This window comes from Grus americana, chromosome 2, assembly GCF_028858705.1.
Source record: "Grus americana isolate bGruAme1 chromosome 2, bGruAme1.mat, whole genome shotgun sequence".
Taxonomy (NCBI): Eukaryota; Metazoa; Chordata; class Aves; order Gruiformes; family Gruidae; genus Grus; species Grus americana.
This window is the reverse complement of record NC_072853.1, coordinates 103940873-103961926: the sequence shown is the minus strand read 5'-3', so window position 1 is coordinate 103961926 and position 21054 is coordinate 103940873. Positions and strand designations below refer to the sequence as shown.

The window sequence follows — 21054 nt, the reverse complement described above, 5'->3', positions numbered from 1 at the left end:
CGATGGGGACACGGAGACCTCTGAGAGGACAACGCCTCCATGTGGCCCAGGACACGGCTGCCTGGCCCCAGCCCTGACGCCGGGGGCTCTCGCAGGCCCCGCCGTGCCACTCCCACGGCGATCAGCAGTGACACCTCGCCCGGGCCTCTGATACCTCGACCTCCCTCCCCCGCTTGGAACGGCCCAAGCTGTTCTTCCGCCCCTCCCCGCTCGCCTTCACACTTGGTATGGTCCAGCGGCCTCCCTCTCCCCTTCGGCGCGCTATGCCCCGCCCACTGAGGGAAATCCCGCCCCCTCCACAGGGCGGAAGCGCGTTTCCCAACGGCTTGCCCGCCTGTACGAGCGTGTTTCCTCACTTCCGCTTGCTTTCACGCTTTGGCTCCGTCGTCCCGTTTCGCCGAGAGAAGGACGCCCACGGGGTGCGGCGGGGATGGGACGGGACGAGACGGGACGGGACGGGACGGGGCAGGGCAGGATAGGATAGGATAGGATAGGATGCGGTTAAGGAGGTCTCGGCCGGCTCGGCACTGGTGCCCTGTGGCTGCCGGCGCCCCGCAAGGACCCGGCGAGATGACGGCATCGCTACGCCACGGCAGGCCGCGGCCGCTAAACGCTGGCCTAGGCCTGCGGAGGCGTGTCGCCGCGGGGGGCTGGCGGCGCTGTGCGAAGGCAGGCCGGGCTGTCAGCTCCTGGGTGGTTGCTGTCGTCCCGCAGGCCCGCCACCCGCCCTTCAGAATGTCGTACATGTTGCCGCACTTGCACAACGGCTGGCAGGTGGACCAGGCCATCCTCTCGGAAGAGGACCGAGTCGTGGTCATCCGCTTTGGGCACGACTGGGACCCGACCTGCATGAAAATGGATGAAGTCTTATACAGCATTGCTGAGAAGGTAAACTGGAGCTGTAACGTGAGATGGTTGCTTTCTCTGCTCAGTGTTTCAAATGAGAAAAAATACGAAGCCTGAGGCAGGTTATAACTCTGTTTCTGGAGAGGTATTCCTGCTTCAGGAGGCAGCAAGAAAGCTATTTGGTTTGCTTTCATGAGTGTCTCCTAAAGTCATCAACTACCCTGATGTAGTATTTAATGGGGTGAAAGAGTATTGTAAGTTCTGAAATCAAAATTGCTGCCTGTTAATAATCCATCATATAATGAACATCAGCATTCAAGCAGAAACAAGTACTTGGTTGAAGGAGTGGGTAGTGCAGTGCTGTCACTTCACAATCAGAATGTATAGTAGCTTCAGATTTCCATTTGAATAACTTGAAATTTTTCTTTCATTTTGACTCTTAAAAATGGCAAGATCTTAAAATGTGCAGGATGGTGTTGATTATCAGTGATACTATTTGTGGAGGCAGATGGTGTTTCATTGAGTTTCATGAACTGAATTAAATCTTAGGAGCCAAACTCTGAAACTGTTTTCAGATGGAAACTGAATGCCTGCTGACAGCTGGTCACTCACTTAAGATAGATAGATGTTGAAGAAAAATTAGTCTGTTAACATACACAATCAGCTATAACTTATACTTTCTTGTATTTGGTAAAGGTTTTGCATAGTGATAGATAGTGAAAATTGACAGCTCTTCTTTAACTGAACCACATAGAAAATGAAGCCAAAAAAATCTGAACCAGAAGTGGTAACTTGGGTAGGAAAAGGAGTCAGCTACCTTCATGTAAAATTGTGTGCATACTGCATAGCTTGATATAGAGTTCTTCTTGTGGTGTACTCCTTTCTCTTTTAATGTTATTTTTAAATAAATGAACTTCTGTCTCTAAAATCTCTACAATGAAAGATCTATACATATAGCCAAATGTTAAGACATAACAGAATACAGTAAGGAGTTGTGACATGGTTTAATTTAGTTGTTTGTGTTTAACATGGTGGGAGTGTATTATGCTCAGATACTGTTAGTATTGACTTTTTGGCAGGGTGCTTGGCAATTTGGCAGACCTATTGGCAGTTAGGGGTGACTGGGGAAAGAAAGAACAATGTAACTTCTTATTTAAAAATCTCCCTCTGCAGAAATGGCAAATTAAAGGGGGAGATCCTTCCTCATCCTCTTGCTTACAAGCCATGTTTGGATCTCTGCTGTTTTAAAGAGTGAGTAAAAGTTCCAATTGTACAGGTGTTTATACTAGAGAATAATACAGAATGTTAACATGCTGTAATTGCATGCTACATTTGAAGAAAATGTAGCGATATTTTACATTTGTTACCATGGTGCAATATTCTTTTAGTCTGCAGCACATATTTTTGAGTAGCAAGTAATATTTATCTGTACTTTATAATAGGAAACCAGGATTTTTTCAATTTGAATCCTTTTGGGGGAAAGTAAACTAGAACACTACATGAAAATACAAAGCAGATAATTTTCACTGAAATGTACTTCACTTACAGTTGAATTTTGCCCCCCCACTAGTGTTAGATGAAAAAGAAGCAAGGTTTCACTGAATTTCCAAACAAATGATAATTGTAAGATGTTAGATTTTTGTTTTGTCAGGGTTTCAATGAAGCATCTAAGAACTGAGTTTCACAAAATTCCTCTGGAACATGTTTTTTAAAAATATACTTTTTCTTGAAAAGGAGGCCGACAATTATAAAAACCCACCCCCTGAAGTAAAGGGCTTTGGCTGCTAAATTAATTTAATAGCCCTTTTTAAAGAAATACATTAAAACCATGATTTATCTAGGACTGAATACTGTAAATCAGATAACCTCATGTGAAAACCAGGTCATTTTAAGCAATAGGTTGTATTGGGTCAATGCGGGTGTAGGGAGGATTGTTCAAATGTTTTGCATTTATTTAACTGTAATCAGAAGCACAAATAGCTGTGGCTTTTGCTCAAACATTAGTTGTGCCTCTGCCTTTCTGTGAGAGAGGAAAAGAAAGGGAGGGTGTGGGGAAATAGGGAGCCATAAAAACCATATTGGTATTATAGTTACTGGTGCTTATAATGAAAGTTGAATAAAGCTAATCCATTTACTCATGTCCATGGTTTCCAAAATTGTTAGCTTCAAGTATTTGCTCTCAGCTGTATAATGTCTTTCTTTTTTCCCCTATAAATTTATCACATAAACTTACAGCATAATTAGCAAGAAAAAAAATTCCAATAAATATTGACAGTACAGACTTTCAAGTTTGTACTTACTGTGTTTGCAGCCTCTTTCAGTTCAGTAGTGCAAGTCTGCTAGGCTTCTTCAACTTGAATGATTTGTTGCAAAAGCTAGTCTCAATTCCTGTATTTTTTCCCTGTCATTTCCTTGTCCATAAAGACATCTAAACATAAACATTGTCTAGAAACTAAGAAGATGAGAAGATGGAATCTTAGATCTTGTCTCAGATTTACTTACATATTTGCTGTATGCACTTTGAGCCATAAGGTACCATATGGCTTTGAGATTTGCTTCTTGAAGAGAACTGAATTCGTAACAACAACAAAAGTATTACTTACTCCTAATAGAAATGTAAAGAAACTTCATGATTGTTGCCGTTCTTCATGGTCATTGATTGTATTTCTGTGGCAATCTCATGTTTTAGGAATGCTTTTTTTTTTTTTTTTTTTTTTTTGGAATGATGATGTTAAGTCAAGAGGGAGAACTTTGGAGGACAAATGACATTTATCTCATCTGGCATATGATTTTTCCTACATCTATGTTTCCTATTTACCATCAAGTGTGTGGTCTTGATTAAGATAGGATACAGAATCTGTATCTGATGTTAAGGGTCCTATAGATTCCTCTGCTTTATAGTCTTGAGCTGTTTTGTTAATGGATTTAATAGTAGTCCACCCAAGCGGATACAGTTCTGTGAAGTATTAAGAGCCTGTAACTGTGGCTAGGCAATAATGTACTTTTGGTTTTTGTATATGCCCATATACAAAAGTATACATCACACTGAGTAACGCAGACTTATCTGTGAAGCTACAGTAATTAAAAAAAAAATCCAACCAAAATTGAAGCCAAATCAAGGAAAGTAAGTCTGATAAAATTTTGAATCCATGCTGCTGTTTGGCTTTTAGTCTCTTACTCCATCCTGTCCACATGGAGAGTGGCTACGATGGCCTGGTAAGACAGAGAGTTTTGAATTGAAAGACAGATAAAGGAAGTTGGTGTGTCAGAAAGAAATACATTCAAAAGTTAGTATGTGTCTTGTTTTTCTGCTGAAAATGTTTTTATCTTCAGGTGTTGAACTGTGGAGCTGTCCAAAAGGAAGTCCGTCACTGGAGGGGTTTAGTTTTGGGTTCACTTTTTTTTTTGTCCAGAAAGCAGCTGACTTACTGCAACAAGTTTACAATACTTTAGTGTATGTTATGAGGCTAAATACTTTCAGAATTGACGTGGTTTAGGTGGTTTAGCCCCAGCCGGCAGCTGGGTGCCACGCACCGCTCACTCACCCCTCCCCCGACGGGCTGGGGAGGAGAACGAAAAACAACGGCAAAGCCTCTGGGACAGCAAGGGAGAGGGAAACAATCAACAACAGTACAGATAACAGATATTCACAATGGGTGATAACAGAGAACAATTTACCGATCCAACCACCGACCAGACTGGTCCCAGTCCCGTCCTGGAGCCACTCCGAACCTGCCCCTGCCCGACCAGCCCCCTTTTATGGTGAGCAGATGTCACATGGTATGGAATAGCCCCTGGCCAGCTTGGCTCACCTGTCCTGGCTCCTTGTGAAATTAACTCTATCCTTGCCAGCACCAGGACATTATCCACCCCTTATTCCATACCATCTACATCATGCCCAGATTATTTCACAGATCTCATTCCCTTAACTCTATGGGCTATCGCTCTAAAATGCCTGTCAAGTTCATTTAGTCCATGGCTTTGGGTTCCATCTGCCATTACAGTCCCTCAGAGCAAGAGCAATGGTGTGTGCTACTGGATTGTTGCACGCTACATCTGGAGTTTTCACGGCCGGTGTATCTGGTGTGGTCCATGATCACAGTCTGGATGTCAAAGATGTGATTTTTAATGAAGTTCCTGGGCACCAGTTGAAGTCAGTTCTAGTTCCATCATCATGGCACTTTGTTCAGTTCCAAAGTCCATCCTTCATTAGTTTTGGGTGATTCTTATGGTCATACCATTGATACAGTATATAGCTATTAATATAATACAACTTAATTTATTGGCTATTTTCACCCAAAATCAAATCCCCTTGGGGTACACACCGGACTTCCCCATCTTTTCTCATCACCCACCAAGTGCACCCTGGTCCCTGAGCAAAAGCAATCCCACAGATGGGCTTGCCTTTGCCTGAAGCGGAGATAACCCAAACTGTTTTACCCAACATATTTTTCATGTGCACTACAGGAACTTTATCCCCTTCTACTGGGCGTGGAAATTTTGATTGGGCAGGGCCAGCTCGATTGGCAGATCCCCTCGTGTTAACTAACCAGGTGGCCTTAGCTAAATGTGTGTCCCAGTGTTTGAGGGTCCCACCACCCATTGCTCTCAGGGTAGTTTTTAGCAGTCCATTGTACCTTTCAATTTTCCCAGAGGCTGGTGCATGGTAGGGGATGTGATACACCCACTCAATACCGTGCTCTTTGGCTCAGGTGTCTATGAGGTTGTTCCGAAAATGAGTCCCGTTGTCTGACTCAATTCTTTCTGGGGTGCCATGTCGCCACAGGACTTGCTTTGCAAGGCCCAGGATGGTGTTCTGGGCAGTGGCATGGGGCACAGGATATGTTTCCAGCCATCCAGTGGTTGCTTCCACCATTTTAAGAACATAACGCTTGCCTTGGTGGGTTTGTGGGAGTGTGATGTAGTCGATTTGCCATGCTTCCCCATATTTATATTTCAACCATCCGCCTCCATACCACAGAGGCTTTACCCGCTTGGCTTGCTTAAATGCAATGCATGTTTCACATTGATGGATGACCTGTGAGATGGCGTCCATGCTTAAGTCCACCCCTCGATCACGAGCCCATCTATATGTTGCATCTCTTCCTTGATGGCCTGAGGTGTCATGGGCCCACCAAGCTATGAACAATTCACCCTTATGTTGCCAGTCCAAATCCACCTGAGCCACTTCAATCTTGGCAGCCTGATCCATCTGCTGGTTGTTTTGATGTTCCTCTGTGGCCCGACTCTTGGGTATGTGGGCATCTACATGACGTACCTTTACAACCAGCTTCTCTAGCTGGGCAGCAATATCTTGCCACAGTGGGGCAGCCCAGATGGGTTCGCCTCTGCGTTGCCAGTTGTTTCGCTTCCACTGCTGTAACCACCCCCACAGGGCATTGGCCACCATCCATGAGTCAGTATAGAGGTACAGTGTTGGCCACTTTTCTCTTTCAGCAATATCTAAAGCCAGCTGGATGGCTTTCACCTCTGCAAACTGGCTCAGTTCACCTTCTTCAGCAGCTTCTGCAACTCGCTGCGTAGGACTCCATACAGCGGCCTTCCACCTCCAATGCTTTCCCACAATGCGACAGGACCCATCAGTGAAGAGGGCATATGGTTTCTCATCTTCTGTTAGTTTATTATATGGTGGGGCTTCTTCAGCACGTGTCACCTCCTCCTCTGGTGACATTCCGAAATCTTTCCCTTCTGGCCAGTCTGTGATCACTTCCAGAATTCCTGGACGATCGGGGCTTCCTATTCGAGCCCGCTGTGTAATCAGTGCAACCCACTTACTTCATGTAGCATCGGTTGCATGATGTGTAGAAGGAGCCTTCTCTTTCAACATCCAGCCCAGCACTGGCAGTCGGGGTGCCAAGAGGAGCTGTGCTTCAGTGCCAATCACCTCTGAAGCAGCTCAAACCCCTTCATAGGCTGCCAATATCTCCTTTTCCATTGGAGTGTAGCGGGCCTCGGATCCTCTGTATCCCCGACTCCAAAACCCCAGGGGTCGACCTCGAGTCTCCCCTGGTGCTTTCTGCCAGAGACTCCAGGTAGGGCCATTCTCCCCGGCTGCAGTGTACAGCACATTGTTTACATCTGGTCCTGCCCGGACTGGCCCAAGAGCTACGGCATGAACTATTTCTTGTTTAATTTGTTCAAAAGCTTGTCGTTGCTCAGGGCCCCATTTGAAATCATTCTTCTTCCAGGTTACGTGGTAGAGAGGGCTTACAATCAGACTGTAATTCGGAATGTGCATTCTCCAGAAACCCACAACGCCTAAGAAGGCCTGTGTCTCCTTTTTGTTGGTTGGTGGAGACATGGCTGCTATTTTGTTGATAATATCCATTGGGATCTGACGCCGCCCATCATGCCACCTTATTCCTAAAAATTGGATTTCCTGCGCAGGCCCCTTCACCTTACTTCGTTTTATGGCAAAGCCAGCCTGCAGCAGGATTTGGATTATTTTCTTCCCTTTCTCAGAAACTTCCTCTGCTGAGTTGCCCCATACAATGATGTCATCAATGTATTGCAGGTGCTCTGGGGCTTCACCCTGGTCCAACGCAGTCTGGATCAGTCCATGGCAAATGGTGGGGCTGTGTTTCCACCCCTGGGACAGTCAGTTCCAGGTGTACTGGATGCCCCTCCAAGTGAAGGCAAACTGTGGCCTGCACTCTGCTGCCAAAGGGATCGAGAAAAATGCATTAGCTATATCGATTGTGGCATACCATTTGGCTGCCTTTGACTTCAGTTCATATTGAAGCTCCAGCATGTCTGGCACGGCAGCACTCATGGGCAGTGTGACTTCATTCAGGCCACGACAGCCTACTGTCAGCCTCCACTCTCCACTGGACTCCTGCACTGGCCATATGGGACTGTTAAAGGGCGAGTGGGTTCTGCTGATCACTCCCTGACCCTCCAGTTGATGAATTAGCTTGTGGATGGGAACCAGGGAGTCTCTGTTGGTGCGGTATTGCCGCCGGTGCACAGTTGTGGTAGCAATTGGCACCTGTTGCTCTTCAACCCTCAGCAACCCTACAACAGAAGGGTCCTCCAAGAGACCGGGCAAACTAGACAATGGTTCAATTTCCTCCGCTTCTTCATCCTCAGGGGGAGGACTCCTCTCATCGTTCCCCTGCTCCAGCATGGAGTCCCTCTCACGGAAATCCTGCCAGTGCCGGGCAGGGCCCCGGTGGCACCAGGGGCTCTGGCATCCCGATGGCAGCGCCGGGACAGCTCAGACCCCCACTGCAAAAATTGTGCTTCTGAAATCTCTTGATGTCGATTCCGCGGGGGCGGCCGCAGGGCCCCCCTGTGCCACGCACGGCAGAAGCCCTTTTTACAGCTGTCTTGCCTTGTAGCTCATGTACTCATGCCCACAGGGTTGAGGTAGGCTTCCCATCCCCTTTCCTCATGTCTTCTCCGGCAGGCTGGGGAGGAGAACGAAAAACAACGGCAAAGCCTCGAGGGTTGGGATAAGGGCAGTTTACTGGGACAGCAAGGGAGAGGGAAACAATCAACAACAGTACTGATAACAGATATTCACAATGGGTGATAACAGAGAACAATCAGTCTGGTCCCCCTCCCCGGAGGTCCCAGAGCCACACCGAACCTGCCCCTGCCCGGCCAGCCCCCTTTTATGGTGAGCATGGTATGGAATAGCCCCTGGCCAGCTTGGGTCACCTGTCCTGGCTCCTTGTGAAATTCACTTTAGCCTTGCCAGAACCAGGACAAGAATAAACTTGTATTATTATGTGTTCAATTTCTAAAATACCACAAGGTTTTTTGCATATTGTCTGGACAGTAAAATTTTGGTTTACACTAACAACCTCAGTGGAGTCTCAGTTTTTACAGCTGCAACTGCTTTTATTTAGTGTGGTTTGCTTGCTCAGAGTTGTATTCAGTTCTTGTTCTGAGGACTCCGTACTGTATCCTCAGTTATAACTTAAACGTTCTTAGCAGCCACTGCCTTGAAGTGATAGTGAAGCTTGTTCTATATAGGAATGTAGTTTTTGAACTGACGGGTCGGTCTGGGGGATGGATTCATTTCCCTATGAATGGGGAGAGGTTAAGCTTTGGTTTGTCTCGACAGACTTCCTAGCTCAAGTATAGATCAACTCCTGCATCCATACCAGCCTGAATCCAGAAATACTTCAGTTGCTTTTGCTTAAAATGAAGCCTTAGCTAAAGCCTTGTGATTAGAACTGGCTGATGTGAAGCTGGCTCAGATGCTGTGCTGCTGTGAAGCTGGCTCTGTACTGCTGTATCTTGGCTCCAGTACTGTGTCTGAGACAGTAAGTGCTGCTTCAGGCTGTAAAACTGGTCAATACTGCACAGAGACACACGTTTAGGTAGTTCTGAAGGGCTTGTCTTGTGTTGAAATAAAATGCCTCTTGGTGGCAAGCCCGCCCAATCTGGCATGGCCACTAAACAGTAGATGTTATGGCCACTGCAGTGCTTCTGCATCACCCTTTCCATATTTAGCCTCTTTACCTATGTTTTTGTCTAGTTCGTTCTTAGGCCTGAATCCCAACCTCCTGCTGCTACATACATTGGAGTGCTGCATGGCATGGCCCATGTCATGGGCGACCTTGGCAACCAGTGTCCAAACTCAACAAAACACATCCTTATTCAATGCAGTTGCAAGCCAAGGGGTTTTGGAGTGGTAATCTTGTCAGATTTGAAATTAAGAAAGCAAGAGGGAAAGAATAGAGCCACTTTTAAAACTCTGCGTTCAAATTTGAGAGTTGGTACCTAGCTTTGAGGTCTGCTTTAGACTTCATACAAGCTTTTGAGCAGGTGACTGTCATTAGTTTCACTTCTATAAAAGTAGGTAGCTGTGCTTTTATTCCTGTGTAGGAGAGAAGTTAATGTCTGAGATACTTGGATTATGGTGATAATTTGCATACAATCTGTGCAAAGGTGATTTGAATGATCTAGTCCTTTTGAGTTAGATTTATGTAATAATTTATTTAAGACTTGAATAGGCTGGTTCTCTTTTCTAAAATCTTAGGATGTTAATGTTCATTACCAGTGACAAGCATTTCTGGTTCTGCAACAGCTGAACTAAATTAAATGTATATAATGTAAAACTAACTTTAAAGTTTTGTTGTTCCAGTACTATGTGGAGTACACAGTTCTTGGAAGTGAAATTTTGGTTTAGCAGTACTTTTGTAGTGGTCTTCTCGTGCAACATATAATCTCCTTGGAATAATCTTTCAGTGAACAAAGCAGGTCTTAAGAATGTTGTATTAGTGCTTAGTTTAATTTAAAACCATTTTCTAATCTCCAAATTAAATAATTGTTCAAAGATGATGTTTGTCAGAATTGCTGAATGTGTTGCAGAAATTTTCCCACATGGCAAAGCTGTGCTGCTGATGCTAAAAATGTCAGCAGGATGGAAGAAGAAATGATAGGAGAAAATGAAAATGGCTTTTCAGGGGTTGGTTTGTTTGTTTGTTTTTTAAACCAACAAACAGCTGTCTATTGCCTCCTAAGGGTAACCAGGGAGTAACTTCAGTCACTTCTTAGCTAGATTGTTGACTGAAGATTCTATTAAGTTTCTTAGAATCTGCCATATAAACCTGAAATGGGCATGAATGATCACTTCAGAGGGCATTAGAGTTTGGTATTATGACTAACTTGGGTTTTCAAGGCTTTACCTCTTGCCCGTTTTGGAACATGGGTTAAATGGGATGTTTTTGTTAGATTATTGACAGAGTCTAGGATTATAACTGGGTCTATAAAAGCACCGTAAAAACTATTGAAATGCTGTTTCACTCCAGAAGATATTTGACTTTCTTTGCTACTAATACTTATTTATATCTTTGAAGTGTGATTATTTTTTTATAATTTAGAAACTCTCTTGAAGCACAAGTCCCATCAAAATTTATCTACTGTGTGCTTCTAGTTTTTTGTAAACTAACATCTCCATACTTTTTCAATTAAAGTGCCTGCTAGGATGTTTAAGTACAGGGTACACCATATATGATGTTTTTCTGGTACAGTCTAATCCTGTTTTGTGGACTAAAATAAAACATCTTTACATCTAGCAGAAATTATACTCATCATTGCAATTCCAGATGTCTGATAGCAAAACTAACAAGTGGGAAGTACTGTGGCAAACAGTAAATTTGTCATAAATCTTAGACCACATGTGTTACCTCAGACTGGTAATTTTGCATAGTCAAATGGGAAGGACAAAAATTATATTTGTATGTAAGTAAGGAGGGGGGCAAGGTTGTGCATTCATGTTGTAATGCATGAGTACAGTTAATGTTTTGTATAATTTAGATGCCTGCTGACTTATTTTTTAGTGTGTGTGTGTGTGTTAATTCCTACTACACATGTATGAGCTAAGTTTAGAAACTAAGACTTCCCCTAATTCCACTTAAGGTCAAATATGCTACATCTAGGAAACAAAAATGTGACATGGTTTTCTTTCAGAAATTAAGACATTAACTGTGACATGAAAGGGGAGGAATTCTTGTGCGTTTAACTTGGTAACTCTGCAAAGTGAAAGCCTGTTTTACCAGAATTGCCCAGACAATAGCTTCTCATCAAGGTCTTTTCTTCACTATCAATTTTTAAGCTCCTGTTTTAGCTTTACACCTCCCAAAAAAGCTATCAGTTTTTATTATTAAATTATCATTTTAATTTTCATTTTATGAGCCTTGTTAAACAAATTAGATGGTTTAGAGGGGGAAGAATGCTTGGAGGCAGGCATCAAGGCATTTTAGATGATTAATTTTCTGAAGTCTATAAGCAGCTGACAGCAGGGGCAAAATGTGTCAGCTTGGCTTGCACAAAGCAGTTACTCTACTTGTTTAGAGCTGTGCATGTCACTGTGAGGTCTCAGTTGTATATAAAGGGCATTTGTTTCTCTGGATGTTGATTTAGCATAGTATCTTTCCAGTTGATACTGGATGTGAAATAAGCATCTTGGCTATATTTAAAAATATTTTCCATGTTAATTGGTCATTGTGGTTAAAAATAATGGCAAGACTTTACTGTGATTTTGTGACTTAATATTTTGGAAAATAAATGTTGCAATCATGAAAGCTCATGTCTTTTAATTGGTAATGCAAATAATCAAAGGCTTGGTAACATATATATTGCTTTTCTATTTCCTGTTTTCTTCTGTTTAGGTAAAAAACTTTGCTGTTATTTATCTTGTGGATATCACTGAAGTACCAGACTTCAACAAGATGTATGAGTTGTACGATCCCTGTACTGTCATGTTTTTCTTCAGGTACATGATGGTTCTAGAATGTAACTCAGTTAAATATTTTGCATGTCAAATACAGTGATAATTTCATCATACAGTAGAAAATTTCTAAATGCATATCAGCATACTGATGCTTATATTTTCATTGCTCTACAAAAGAGTCAACTGATTAAATAGGAAAATAGCTTGTTTTCCAATTAGCCTTGTAACAGTGTTTTGATAATAGAGTGCAAATTAGTGATAGTGAAAACTGTTTTCATTATCCATTGGTTTTAGTTTCAAATCTGAAACTCCCTATATAGAATACTGCAGTAATACGGCAGTCAAGCTTGTCAAACTTGCTTTAAAGATATACCCAAAATATTAAAGTTTTTTTGAGCTATGGCATCTACATTGATGAGATAAAATGCGCTACTGACAAGCGTGGAACTCTCTCTGTTTATATTGCTTTCCCATTACTGTCTAACACCAGTGAGGAATATGCTGAAGGATACTTGCACTGAGTAGCAATCTGGGGGGCGTGTTTGCAGTTTTTGTTCTAGCTTTAGAAATAGGCAGTAAAATGTCAATATGAGTTACAGGAGTGGATACTCTGAGGCTTATTTTGCAAGCCTGATTGTTATAAGGGCCTATTTTGAATCCTACAAAGCATTGCTGTGGGGGATATAAAGTTTCTTTCTGAATTATAATACCATGTTAACTTGTCTGGTTTTTTTCTTTCCCTTTAAAGGAACAAACACATCATGATTGATTTAGGTACAGGTAATAACAACAAGATCAACTGGGCAATGGAAGATAAGCAAGAGATGATTGATATTATAGAAACTGTTTATAGAGGAGCCCGCAAAGGTCGAGGTTTGGTGGTATCGCCAAAAGATTATTCCACTAAATACAGATACTGACATTTCTTTGGGGCTGCCTTTTTTTTTAACCCTACATCCACTTAAATTTATTCTTGTGTATGTGTGTACATATATATATTAAAAAAACTACAAATCCTCCAACTTTGAGCATATTTTGAATTATTTAAAAGGTTTGGAGTCTGTCTGGAAAAGTAGAAGACACAAAGCCTGGAACTGTCTTGACTGCAGTAATACTGTAGCTGAACTTCAGGTTGTATTTTTATTTTTAAAGACTTTGTGTTGTCCTTTTGGTATTATGTATTTTTGTACACAAAAAGCCTGTTTGCAGAAAAACATTTCAACTGCTTTTGTTTGCTTTTGTTACACAAATATCAGGGAAACTATGCTATAGCTTTTTTTAAAAGAATAAAGTGAGTTCCACTTATTCACCTTCATTTTCTTTAGCTGATCAAATTTGAGAATGAAAACAAATGTAATTGGATGCAAAGTCATAGTGTTGAAGATAAAGGCTTATCACTTCTGTTAGGATTTCCTTGCATAGTATCTTGGTCTTCTATATCCACTAAGAATAGGAATAAAACACTAAGGTGCATGTATTAATATTTAGCAAAACTTAGAAAACATCTTCCATGACTTTGTGCACACTTTTTTTCCCCCATCAACTTAATTGACTTGTGGTGATGGACTTCTTTTTCACAGTGATTATGCACACAGTAATCAGTTTGAAGTACTTAATAGATTGTGCGGTGCCAAAGGGTAATTGCAGATCTGGAGCTGGCTGCATACTCAACAGTTGAAGAAAGGATGAGCTGTGCTTTCATTTGACCTCTAGTTTGTCTACTGGTATACCAAAATGCATGTATACTCATGAGGCTTGGATTGGATTTCACTGTGGCATGGCTTTTAAAGTTTTCATTTCTATTTCTGACAACTTTTGTTTTATGGTAATGGAGCCAGTGTGTAGGAGTTTGGGGTTTTTTTTGGGTGGTATGTGTTTGTTAATTTGGTTTTTTACAGGATTAAGAAAAAAAACCAAGCCAGACTATGCAGAAAGAAGATACTTTGGTCCAGTTTGTCACAAGACAAAGTAGAATATGCTTTTTTTACCATCAAGTGTGTGTTAGAGGATTTAGAATGAGTCAAGAAAGTAAAACACAGGGTCCCAATTTGTGCTTAAGTTAATCTGGTTTACAGTGGTGGTTAATTATAGAATAATTTATGTTGGAAGGGACCACCAACCTCTCAGTCAAAGCAGATCCCATTTGATCACGGTGCCCAGGACTGTGTCCAGAGTTGAGTATCTCTAAGGATGGAGATTCCTCAGCCTTTCTGGAAAGCCTGTTCTCCTGCTTGAACACGCTCATAGTTGAAAAAAGTGTTCCTTGCATCTAGCTGGAATTTCCTGTGTTCCAGCTTGTGTCTGTTGACTCTCTTGTGTAAAACACCTGCAGCAAGAGTTTCCCATGCTCTACCATGGGGTGGTTGCCAGCAAGAAGCCATAGTCTTTTCTTAAAGCTGAACTAACAGAATTCTCTCAAACCCTTGTATGCTTTATACTCCACCATATCTTGGTGGCTCTCTGTTTTAACTCTCTCATAACAATACATTTCTTGAACTGGGGAGCCCCAAAATTCACACATTATTCTGAGTGTGGTCTCATGGGAGTTGGAGAGGAATGACCTGCTGCCTCTTCTGGTGCTGATACTGACCAGCATGTGGCTGCAGCCTTTGTTGCCAGGGCCCCTTGCTGACTCATTCAACTTGTCCCGCAGACCCCACTCCTTTCCTGCAAAGCTGCATGCCAGCCAGCCCCTCACAACTGCACTGCAGTGTAAGTTTACCCTGTCCTAGAGGCCAGGCTTGGCTCTTGCCTTTGAACTTCATGAGGTTCCTGTTCTCCAGCCTGTCCTCTCCCCCCAGTTTAACATTGCTTTCTAATCTACACTGATTAAAGCATCTGTTAGAATGATTTCTTAATATTAATGAAGACTCTGTAATAGATGCTAAGTATTAACACCTGCTGCAGTTTTAAAAAGCATATTTATCCTTCATTAGCTGAGGTATTCTATTTACCTGGTAATGCTTCCATTTCTGCATTTGTTCCTATCAAGTTTCAAACAAAATCTTTCCTGCAAAAAGTGCCAATGTTTTGGTGTAGAAGAACCTTAAAGTTAGCGCAGATGTCATGGGTTTTTCTGACTCTACAATGTCTTGTTCAGGCCATGTTTAGTAACTAGAATTCCTTCTCTATCTCAAAGTCTTTAAAATGGGCTCTTCTGTCAAAATGACTAATGTTAAAGAACTGAAATTGGCACGATACACATACCTGGGTGATGTTATCTGCACAGGTAGGCACAGCTTTGGGTGGGCTTGTGAAGAGTAACCACTGAACAGCTGTAATCTGTGCAAATACTGCCATTTCTTTTAGTGCAGAACAGTTTATATTCATTTGACCTATGAAGTTTTGCAAGGAGGAAATAAGGTAAGGTGCATTTTGTAATGTTAAACATTTAAAGAAGCATCAAAATGGCACATGCAAATGGAAAAGTTTTGTCATAGAAGGATCTTGTTATTCTGAGAACATTTAAGTTAAAAAAGCAACAAAGAAATATGATGAAAATTTTAATATTCTTAAATAGATTTTCATACATTGAAAAAGTTTATGCCTGGATAAGTTCACTATATAAGATACGGTTTTCTATCCAAAGTAGTGTTTTTGTCCCCCCCCCAAAAACTAACAGTTCTCTCCCAGTTACAGGAAACAGTGTTGTCCCATTTAGATGAATAAACCAGCATTCTACTTTTTTCCTGGGGCAGTAGTTTTTAAAAAAAAGAAATTTAGATTGTATCATGACGTGATGCAAGCATGTTTGTTTTCACTGACGCTTTTTGTGACTAGTAACACTGATTGTAAACTCCTAGACCCAGTGGGGTGTTCTCCCTTTATCTTTCTTGATCACAGCCTCATTTCAGTGCTGCAAAGAAACAGTGAATAAGTAGGTTAGTGGTTTAATTATTCATGAATGTGATTCTGCATAAAAATAGGAAGATCTCTGTGGTTAAATACATCTTCATGGATTGTCTTTCTAAATTTCTGAAAATTATTTCATAGCTTATCACAACAAAGGCATCAGAACGAACAGATGCCTAAATTACTTCAATATATTTACAGACATTCCTGTCTTTTGTTGGGTAAGCAGTTTCTAAATGACAAAAATAATTGACATGTCTCAATCAGGAAAGTGTGCAACAACAGGAAGAAGACAGTACTGGCACCCACAGAACATGGAAGTAATGCTGTCTCATAAAGACTAAGAACACTAAGGCATCCATCGAGGGGGTGGCATTTGCAACAGACAGCGATATAAAATCTAGCATGCAATCCTGAACTGTAGCATGATTTTATATTACTGAGCGTTTGACAATAATATTCAAGTTATTCTTCCTCCTTCCATCCCCCATCTTACTGCTGCAAGAACAAACTACTGCTGTGCTTGGGGTGAATGTATTTAAGAGGTGTGCTCTGAGCCCCATTGGGAAGCTGAAGCAGGTTTTAAAGGAGATGTGCATAAATTCATACCAGTGAGAATCCTCAGTCAGCTAGGCGAGCATACTTGAGGGACAGGAATGGTGGGCAGGAGTGCTTTAAGCCGTGCACATTTTGTTACAAACGTACAGCCTCAGTTTACATATTTGGGATTAGTTTGCACTACCCCTTGGATATGGCACTCAGCTGCAACAGACACAGCAAGCTACAGCTTGTGTTTTGTTCTTTGGCTCTTGGCAAAAAGAAATGCAAGGTAATTTAAAATCTGTTAAAATATCTCAGTATACTTTAAAATCCAAGTAAATGCAGGGATGATAAATATGTAAACAACAGTGTCATGCTAGTGCTGCCCCTAGTTCAAAACTAAGTGGAAATACATAAAATACAGTAAAAATTAAGTTTCTTTACTCTCAACTCTCCATCCGTGTTTTCTATCCCAGCCTCTGTCATCAGGTCAGCAACATGCTTCTCAAGATCATGAATACGCTCACCCATTTCTTCCAGTAAGAAGTTAAAGATAACTTATTTATAAATAAGGATTTTATAATTTTATAGGTTTTTTCTTTGAGAAAAACTTAGAAGCTTTCTTCCAGATGTCTCAGCCTCTTTACTTAGTCATGTTCAACACTAATGCAAGATGAAGTGTGCACAAGGTTGTATTACAAGACAATCCCACTTTCTTTTGCAACAGATTAGCATTCAAGTTCTAAATATTTTCAAATGCCTTCCTGTATCTCCATGAGTGAACTAGAGTATTTTCTGTGTAAGAGACTCTTTTCTTTCCAAGGAACTATTTTAGGTGATACCATATAGTCAGCATACACAATCAGAATAGGAGTACTGCTAAAACATTATTCTCTTAGACTAAAACAGCTGTTTCCTTAAAGGTCGAGTTACAGGAAAAAATGGAAAATTTAATAAATTCATAGTTTTAGAAAGCAGAGGTACTTTCTGTAAGTACACCTAATGAGAAAGCTCAGAGGCCTTAATTTCTCTTTTTAAGGGCTCACCTTCCCACGCCCAGGAGCTAACACTTGTTTTTAAATCAATAGCACACAGCACTATGCTGATTTAAGTAGCGTTTTTGAAAATGATTGCTTTTTCAATTTACCTTCAGAATCTTTACACATAATTTGCTGCTTATTTTACTTGGAAAGCAAGAATTGCTGTACAGAGACTAGCTCACCAGGAGTTGATGCTACTTTTAGTGAAACCTTTTTTAGGGTTTCATTCTTGCTAAGGAGAAAAATAAATGGACTCGGGGGGGCGGGGGGGAATTCATCTGTCTTTACATCATGGGTATTTAGCAACGTCAATCATTATAGCTTAATTCGATCTTTAGAAAAAAGCCCTTCTTTACACCCACTTGGCAATGCATAGGGGGGACACTAAGCCCGGTGCCGGTACAGTGGAGGAACCGCAGCCATAGGAGCATGGAACCCCTCCTGCAGAGCGAGTAACCCGGGTTCAACAGAGGATATTTCTCAGCGTTATCTTTTCGGTCAGAGCTTGAAAATTCTCCTGCAGCTGATGCAGTAGATTTTCTGCCTGGGGGGGGGAAAAATCGAGAGAAAGCAGAAAGCGGGAGCCCCGGGCGGCGGCGCACGGAGGGCAGCTACAGCCCAGCGAACCGCGGCAGCCGTCGACCGGGCCGGGGCGCAGGGGCCAGGCCCCAGGCACGCGTCCTCCTGCGCCTCTCCGCCGGCTTTCCGCCCTTCTCCGCCTCGGCGGAGCGGGTGCGGGCAGGCGCCCGCCGAGGCGGAGCCCCGCAAGGGTGCCCCAAACCCGGCCCCCGCTCCCCGCCGTCGGGCTCCCCGCCGGAGCCAGCCCCGCGCTCACCAGCTGCGAGAGGTCCCCAGCGCCGGGCGGGTCGGCGGCCGCCATCGCCTCCGGTTCCGAGCCGTGACCCACCGGCCACCTCCCCGGTCACAGCGGGGCGGACAGGTGAACGCCCCGCCCGCTCCCCGGAGCTGCTGGTCCCGCTCCACCGGTAGGCCAGGCAGCGGGGCGGCGCTCCGAAGGGAGTGAACGAATCATTAAATACCATCTAGCGGTGGTATTCCTTCATTTTCCAAAGAAATCGTAATTCTGCAGCGCAATAACTAAATAAGGATGTTGCGGTTTGACCTTCAGAGGTCTTAGGATTTAATAGGACAGAAGTGACAAATTAAATGAAGAAAAATGCTTGTCTACTGGCAAGGCCCAAGTTTGGGGTTTGGGTTTTTTTAAGGTTTGTTTCCTTTTCCCCATGTAATTAGTTTTGTAATAAGGAGTGGTAAAAATACCATGCTTGTTGAAGTTCCTTGGACCAGAATGTCTAAAGAGACAAGACCGAAGGCATCAGCAAGAATCATGCTAGCATGTAGGTCATCCCTGCGGTTTTCAGCTTCATAGCATAAAAAGCTCCTGGTGCATCTATTGCAAAGGTGTCTTGTGTACACAGATGTCCTGGGTGCTGTAACTGTTGTCCGATGTAAATGAAGAGGTTTTCAGTTTACTGCGCCTGTATGTTTAGGAGAATATCACTGTTGGGCAATAGATATGCCAAACATGTAACAGTGCCTTCATCCACAAGCAGTTTATCTCCTGAGTTAGTAGTGACCTCAAATGCTGGAAAGATTATCTCCTGTAAGCCTACCACTTAGAATCTTTCTTAATAAACTTAATTGTTTTCCTTCTTGACCTTCCCCACCTCAGTTGGGAAGGCGTGTTAATCTCTGTGGTGAGATTCCAGCATCAAAGCAAACCTCTGTGGTGCTGCCTGCTTCCCATAAGCTTGCCTTCTGCTCTGTACATCCTTATCTTCCCACTCTTGCAGATTCTCCTCTTTGCCCTTCTCATTGTAGAAAGAAGAATCAAGCAAGTTTTGCAGAGCTTGAGTGCTCTATCAGTGTTACTGCTCCAGAAAGCTTCTAGATAAAACAATCTGAATAATATGCATATAGATATGCTTTGCATTTGTATGTAGCCACTAGCTGCAAACGATGTAGCTTTTTTGTTGTGTTGCATAAATAATAAGAAACAATTGTTGCTTCTTACCTGTTTAGTCGTTGCTAATAAATCTCCTTTCCATTAGGACTAGATAGTAGAGCTGTAGTATTTTTGCATTTTTACTCCTGATAAGAGCCATAGTCTTCCTGGTTTTCCCTCCTGCCAGAACAGCTACATAAGCTTCCCTCTTAGGCAGCACAATTTTCTCCTGGAGGCAAAGTGGTTCTGTCTGCTTGTGTCTAGGTATCCTGAACAACATCACAGAGTGCTGTTTGCAGTGACAGGGTAAAGGGGTATTTGCAGGGGTAAAGAAACAGCTGGAAATGTGGAGGAGCAAGCATTATACGGCTGATGAGTTTGCAAGAATTGCACTAAATCTTTGTAGCACCACATACTAGCAACGGCTAGGTTAGAGTTCAGCTGAAAACAAGCATGACTTGGTAAAGGCTTTTGTAAATAGTTCCTTGGTTTTGAGTCAGGTCAGTGGGTTCAGAACAAAAAAACATGGTATCCAGCCAGCACAGCAATGGAGGAAGGGCAATTAAAAGTGTGAAGGAGATGGAAGGAAATATTTCAGCATGCATTTCCCCCTCCAAACATCTGGTTCTTTCACTTTGTGGCCTCCACAGCTAATTTGAATGGCCCTCCTAGTTCAAATCTTGAGCTGAATTAGGCCAATAGTCCACAGCTGGGTTTGTGGAAAAAAAAAGGAAGTGTCTGTAAACCCAAAAATGGTTGTGGAAAAGTTCCAAAGTTCAGAAAACCTAAGAATAGAAGAGATAAACAGCAAGATCAAAAAGACTTTGCTTAACAATGAATTTATTTAAAATAGAACTGGCATTCTCGGCTTTGCCCTGCTGCCCTCTATTGTCTCCCTCCTCAGAGGGCTCAGTTTGTCGGAGTTGAGTAGTTACATACATTTGCAGGGTCTGCAATCTGGGAATGTAAGATTAACTGTATTTTAAAGCAGTAAAGGTGTGCATCCATGGGCTAAGGGAAACTGAGCAAAAATATTTTGTTGGTGGTAGTTTCAAAGGCAGAGGTTTAGCTGAGAACTAGTAAACAACCAGTGCTACCAGTGCTTATAACAGTATTTACTGCAATAAGTAAAGAATACTTCATTTACTAAAGGGGTACCAAGAAGTTCTTGTTGGCAATGAGTACAACAACAGGTCTTGAGGGGGTTAGAGAGAGGAACAAAAGAGAAGATTTGACAATGTCAATTCATTTTCCATACCAAAATATGCTCTGTGCTACTTTCTTTCAGTAAAAAGCTTAGACTTTAGTCACTTGCAATTTAAATATGTTCTCTTGGTATGAAGCATATGAAGTAAAAATAAAAAATAGGGTGACCTAGAGGCTGGGGAGCCATCTGCTTCCATCCTATTTCAGAATTGGAGGCCTGTGCTGTCCACTCTTCACATTGTGCTTTTATGCTGAAATGGTATCTGAAGCATGTTTCTCTTGGTCTTTCCTAGAGAAATTCCAATCCCTCCAATGCTGGAAGGAGAAGTCAGGGTAGCAGAATAGGAAATAAAAGTATGTTTAAACATTTATAGTCCTAAGCTCCAAGTTCAATG

General features: G+C 42.3%; 2 protein-coding genes and 1 non-coding gene across 5 annotated transcripts; 1 reads left to right on the top strand and 2 right to left on the bottom strand.

Annotated features, from left to right (window-relative positions):
* Window positions 1-293: 293 nt before the first annotated feature.
* Window positions 294-13358, top strand: TXNL4A (thioredoxin like 4A). Of its 3 annotated transcripts, none has more exons than XM_054814375.1 (4): window positions 294-419; window positions 715-888; window positions 11994-12097; window positions 12804-13358. In XM_054814375.1, the coding sequence occupies exons 2-4, from the start codon at window positions 736-738 to the stop codon at window positions 12973-12975; spliced, it is 429 nt and encodes a 142-aa protein (XP_054670350.1). In that variant the 5' UTR covers window positions 294-419; window positions 715-735; the 3' UTR covers window positions 12976-13358. The 3 variants fall into 3 exon arrangements, with proteins under 3 accessions (XP_054670350.1, XP_054670349.1, XP_054670351.1); XM_054814376.1 differs by lacking the exon at window positions 294-419 and adding an exon at window positions 2020-2097 and having other exon boundaries at window positions 750-888; XM_054814374.1 differs by having other exon boundaries at window positions 383-888.
* Window positions 8047-8187, bottom strand: LOC129203821 (U11 spliceosomal RNA). The gene has a single exon (XR_008576175.1). It is a non-coding gene; the product is annotated as a U11 spliceosomal RNA (small nuclear RNA).
* Window positions 13359-15511: 2153 nt separating the features above from the next.
* HSBP1L1 (heat shock factor binding protein 1 like 1) lies at window positions 15512-18367 on the bottom strand. Its single transcript, XM_054814377.1, has 3 exons — window positions 18323-18367; window positions 17965-18031; window positions 15512-16986 (listed from the first exon to the last, which is right to left on the bottom strand). The coding sequence occupies exons 1-3, from the start codon at window positions 18365-18367 to the stop codon at window positions 16847-16849; spliced, it is 252 nt and encodes an 83-aa protein (XP_054670352.1). The 3' UTR covers window positions 15512-16846.
* Window positions 18368-21054: the final 2687 nt, after the last annotated feature.

Excerpts from the sequence above, each read along its gene's own strand:
- HSBP1L1 (XM_054814377.1), bottom strand. The coding sequence starts at position 18,367 with ATGGCGGCCGCCGACCCGCCCGGCGCTGGGGACCTCTCGCAGCTG. Across the intron at positions 18,032-18,322 it reads CTGGGGACCTCTCGCAGCTG|GCAGAAAATCTACTGCATCA; the intron begins GTGAGCGCGGGG and ends TCCCCCCCCCAG. Across the intron at positions 16,987-17,964 it reads CGAAAAGATAACGCTGAGAA|TGGAAGAAATGGGTGAGCGT; the intron begins ATATCCTCTGTT and ends TTAACTTCTTAC.
- TXNL4A (XM_054814374.1), top strand. The coding sequence starts at position 496 with ATGCGGTTAAGGAGGTCTCGGCCGGCTCGGCACTGGTGCCCTGTGGCT. Across the intron at positions 889-11,993 it reads TATACAGCATTGCTGAGAAG|GTAAAAAACTTTGCTGTTAT; the intron begins GTAAACTGGAGC and ends TCTTCTGTTTAG. Across the intron at positions 12,098-12,803 it reads ACTGTCATGTTTTTCTTCAG|GAACAAACACATCATGATTG; the intron begins GTACATGATGGT and ends TTCCCTTTAAAG.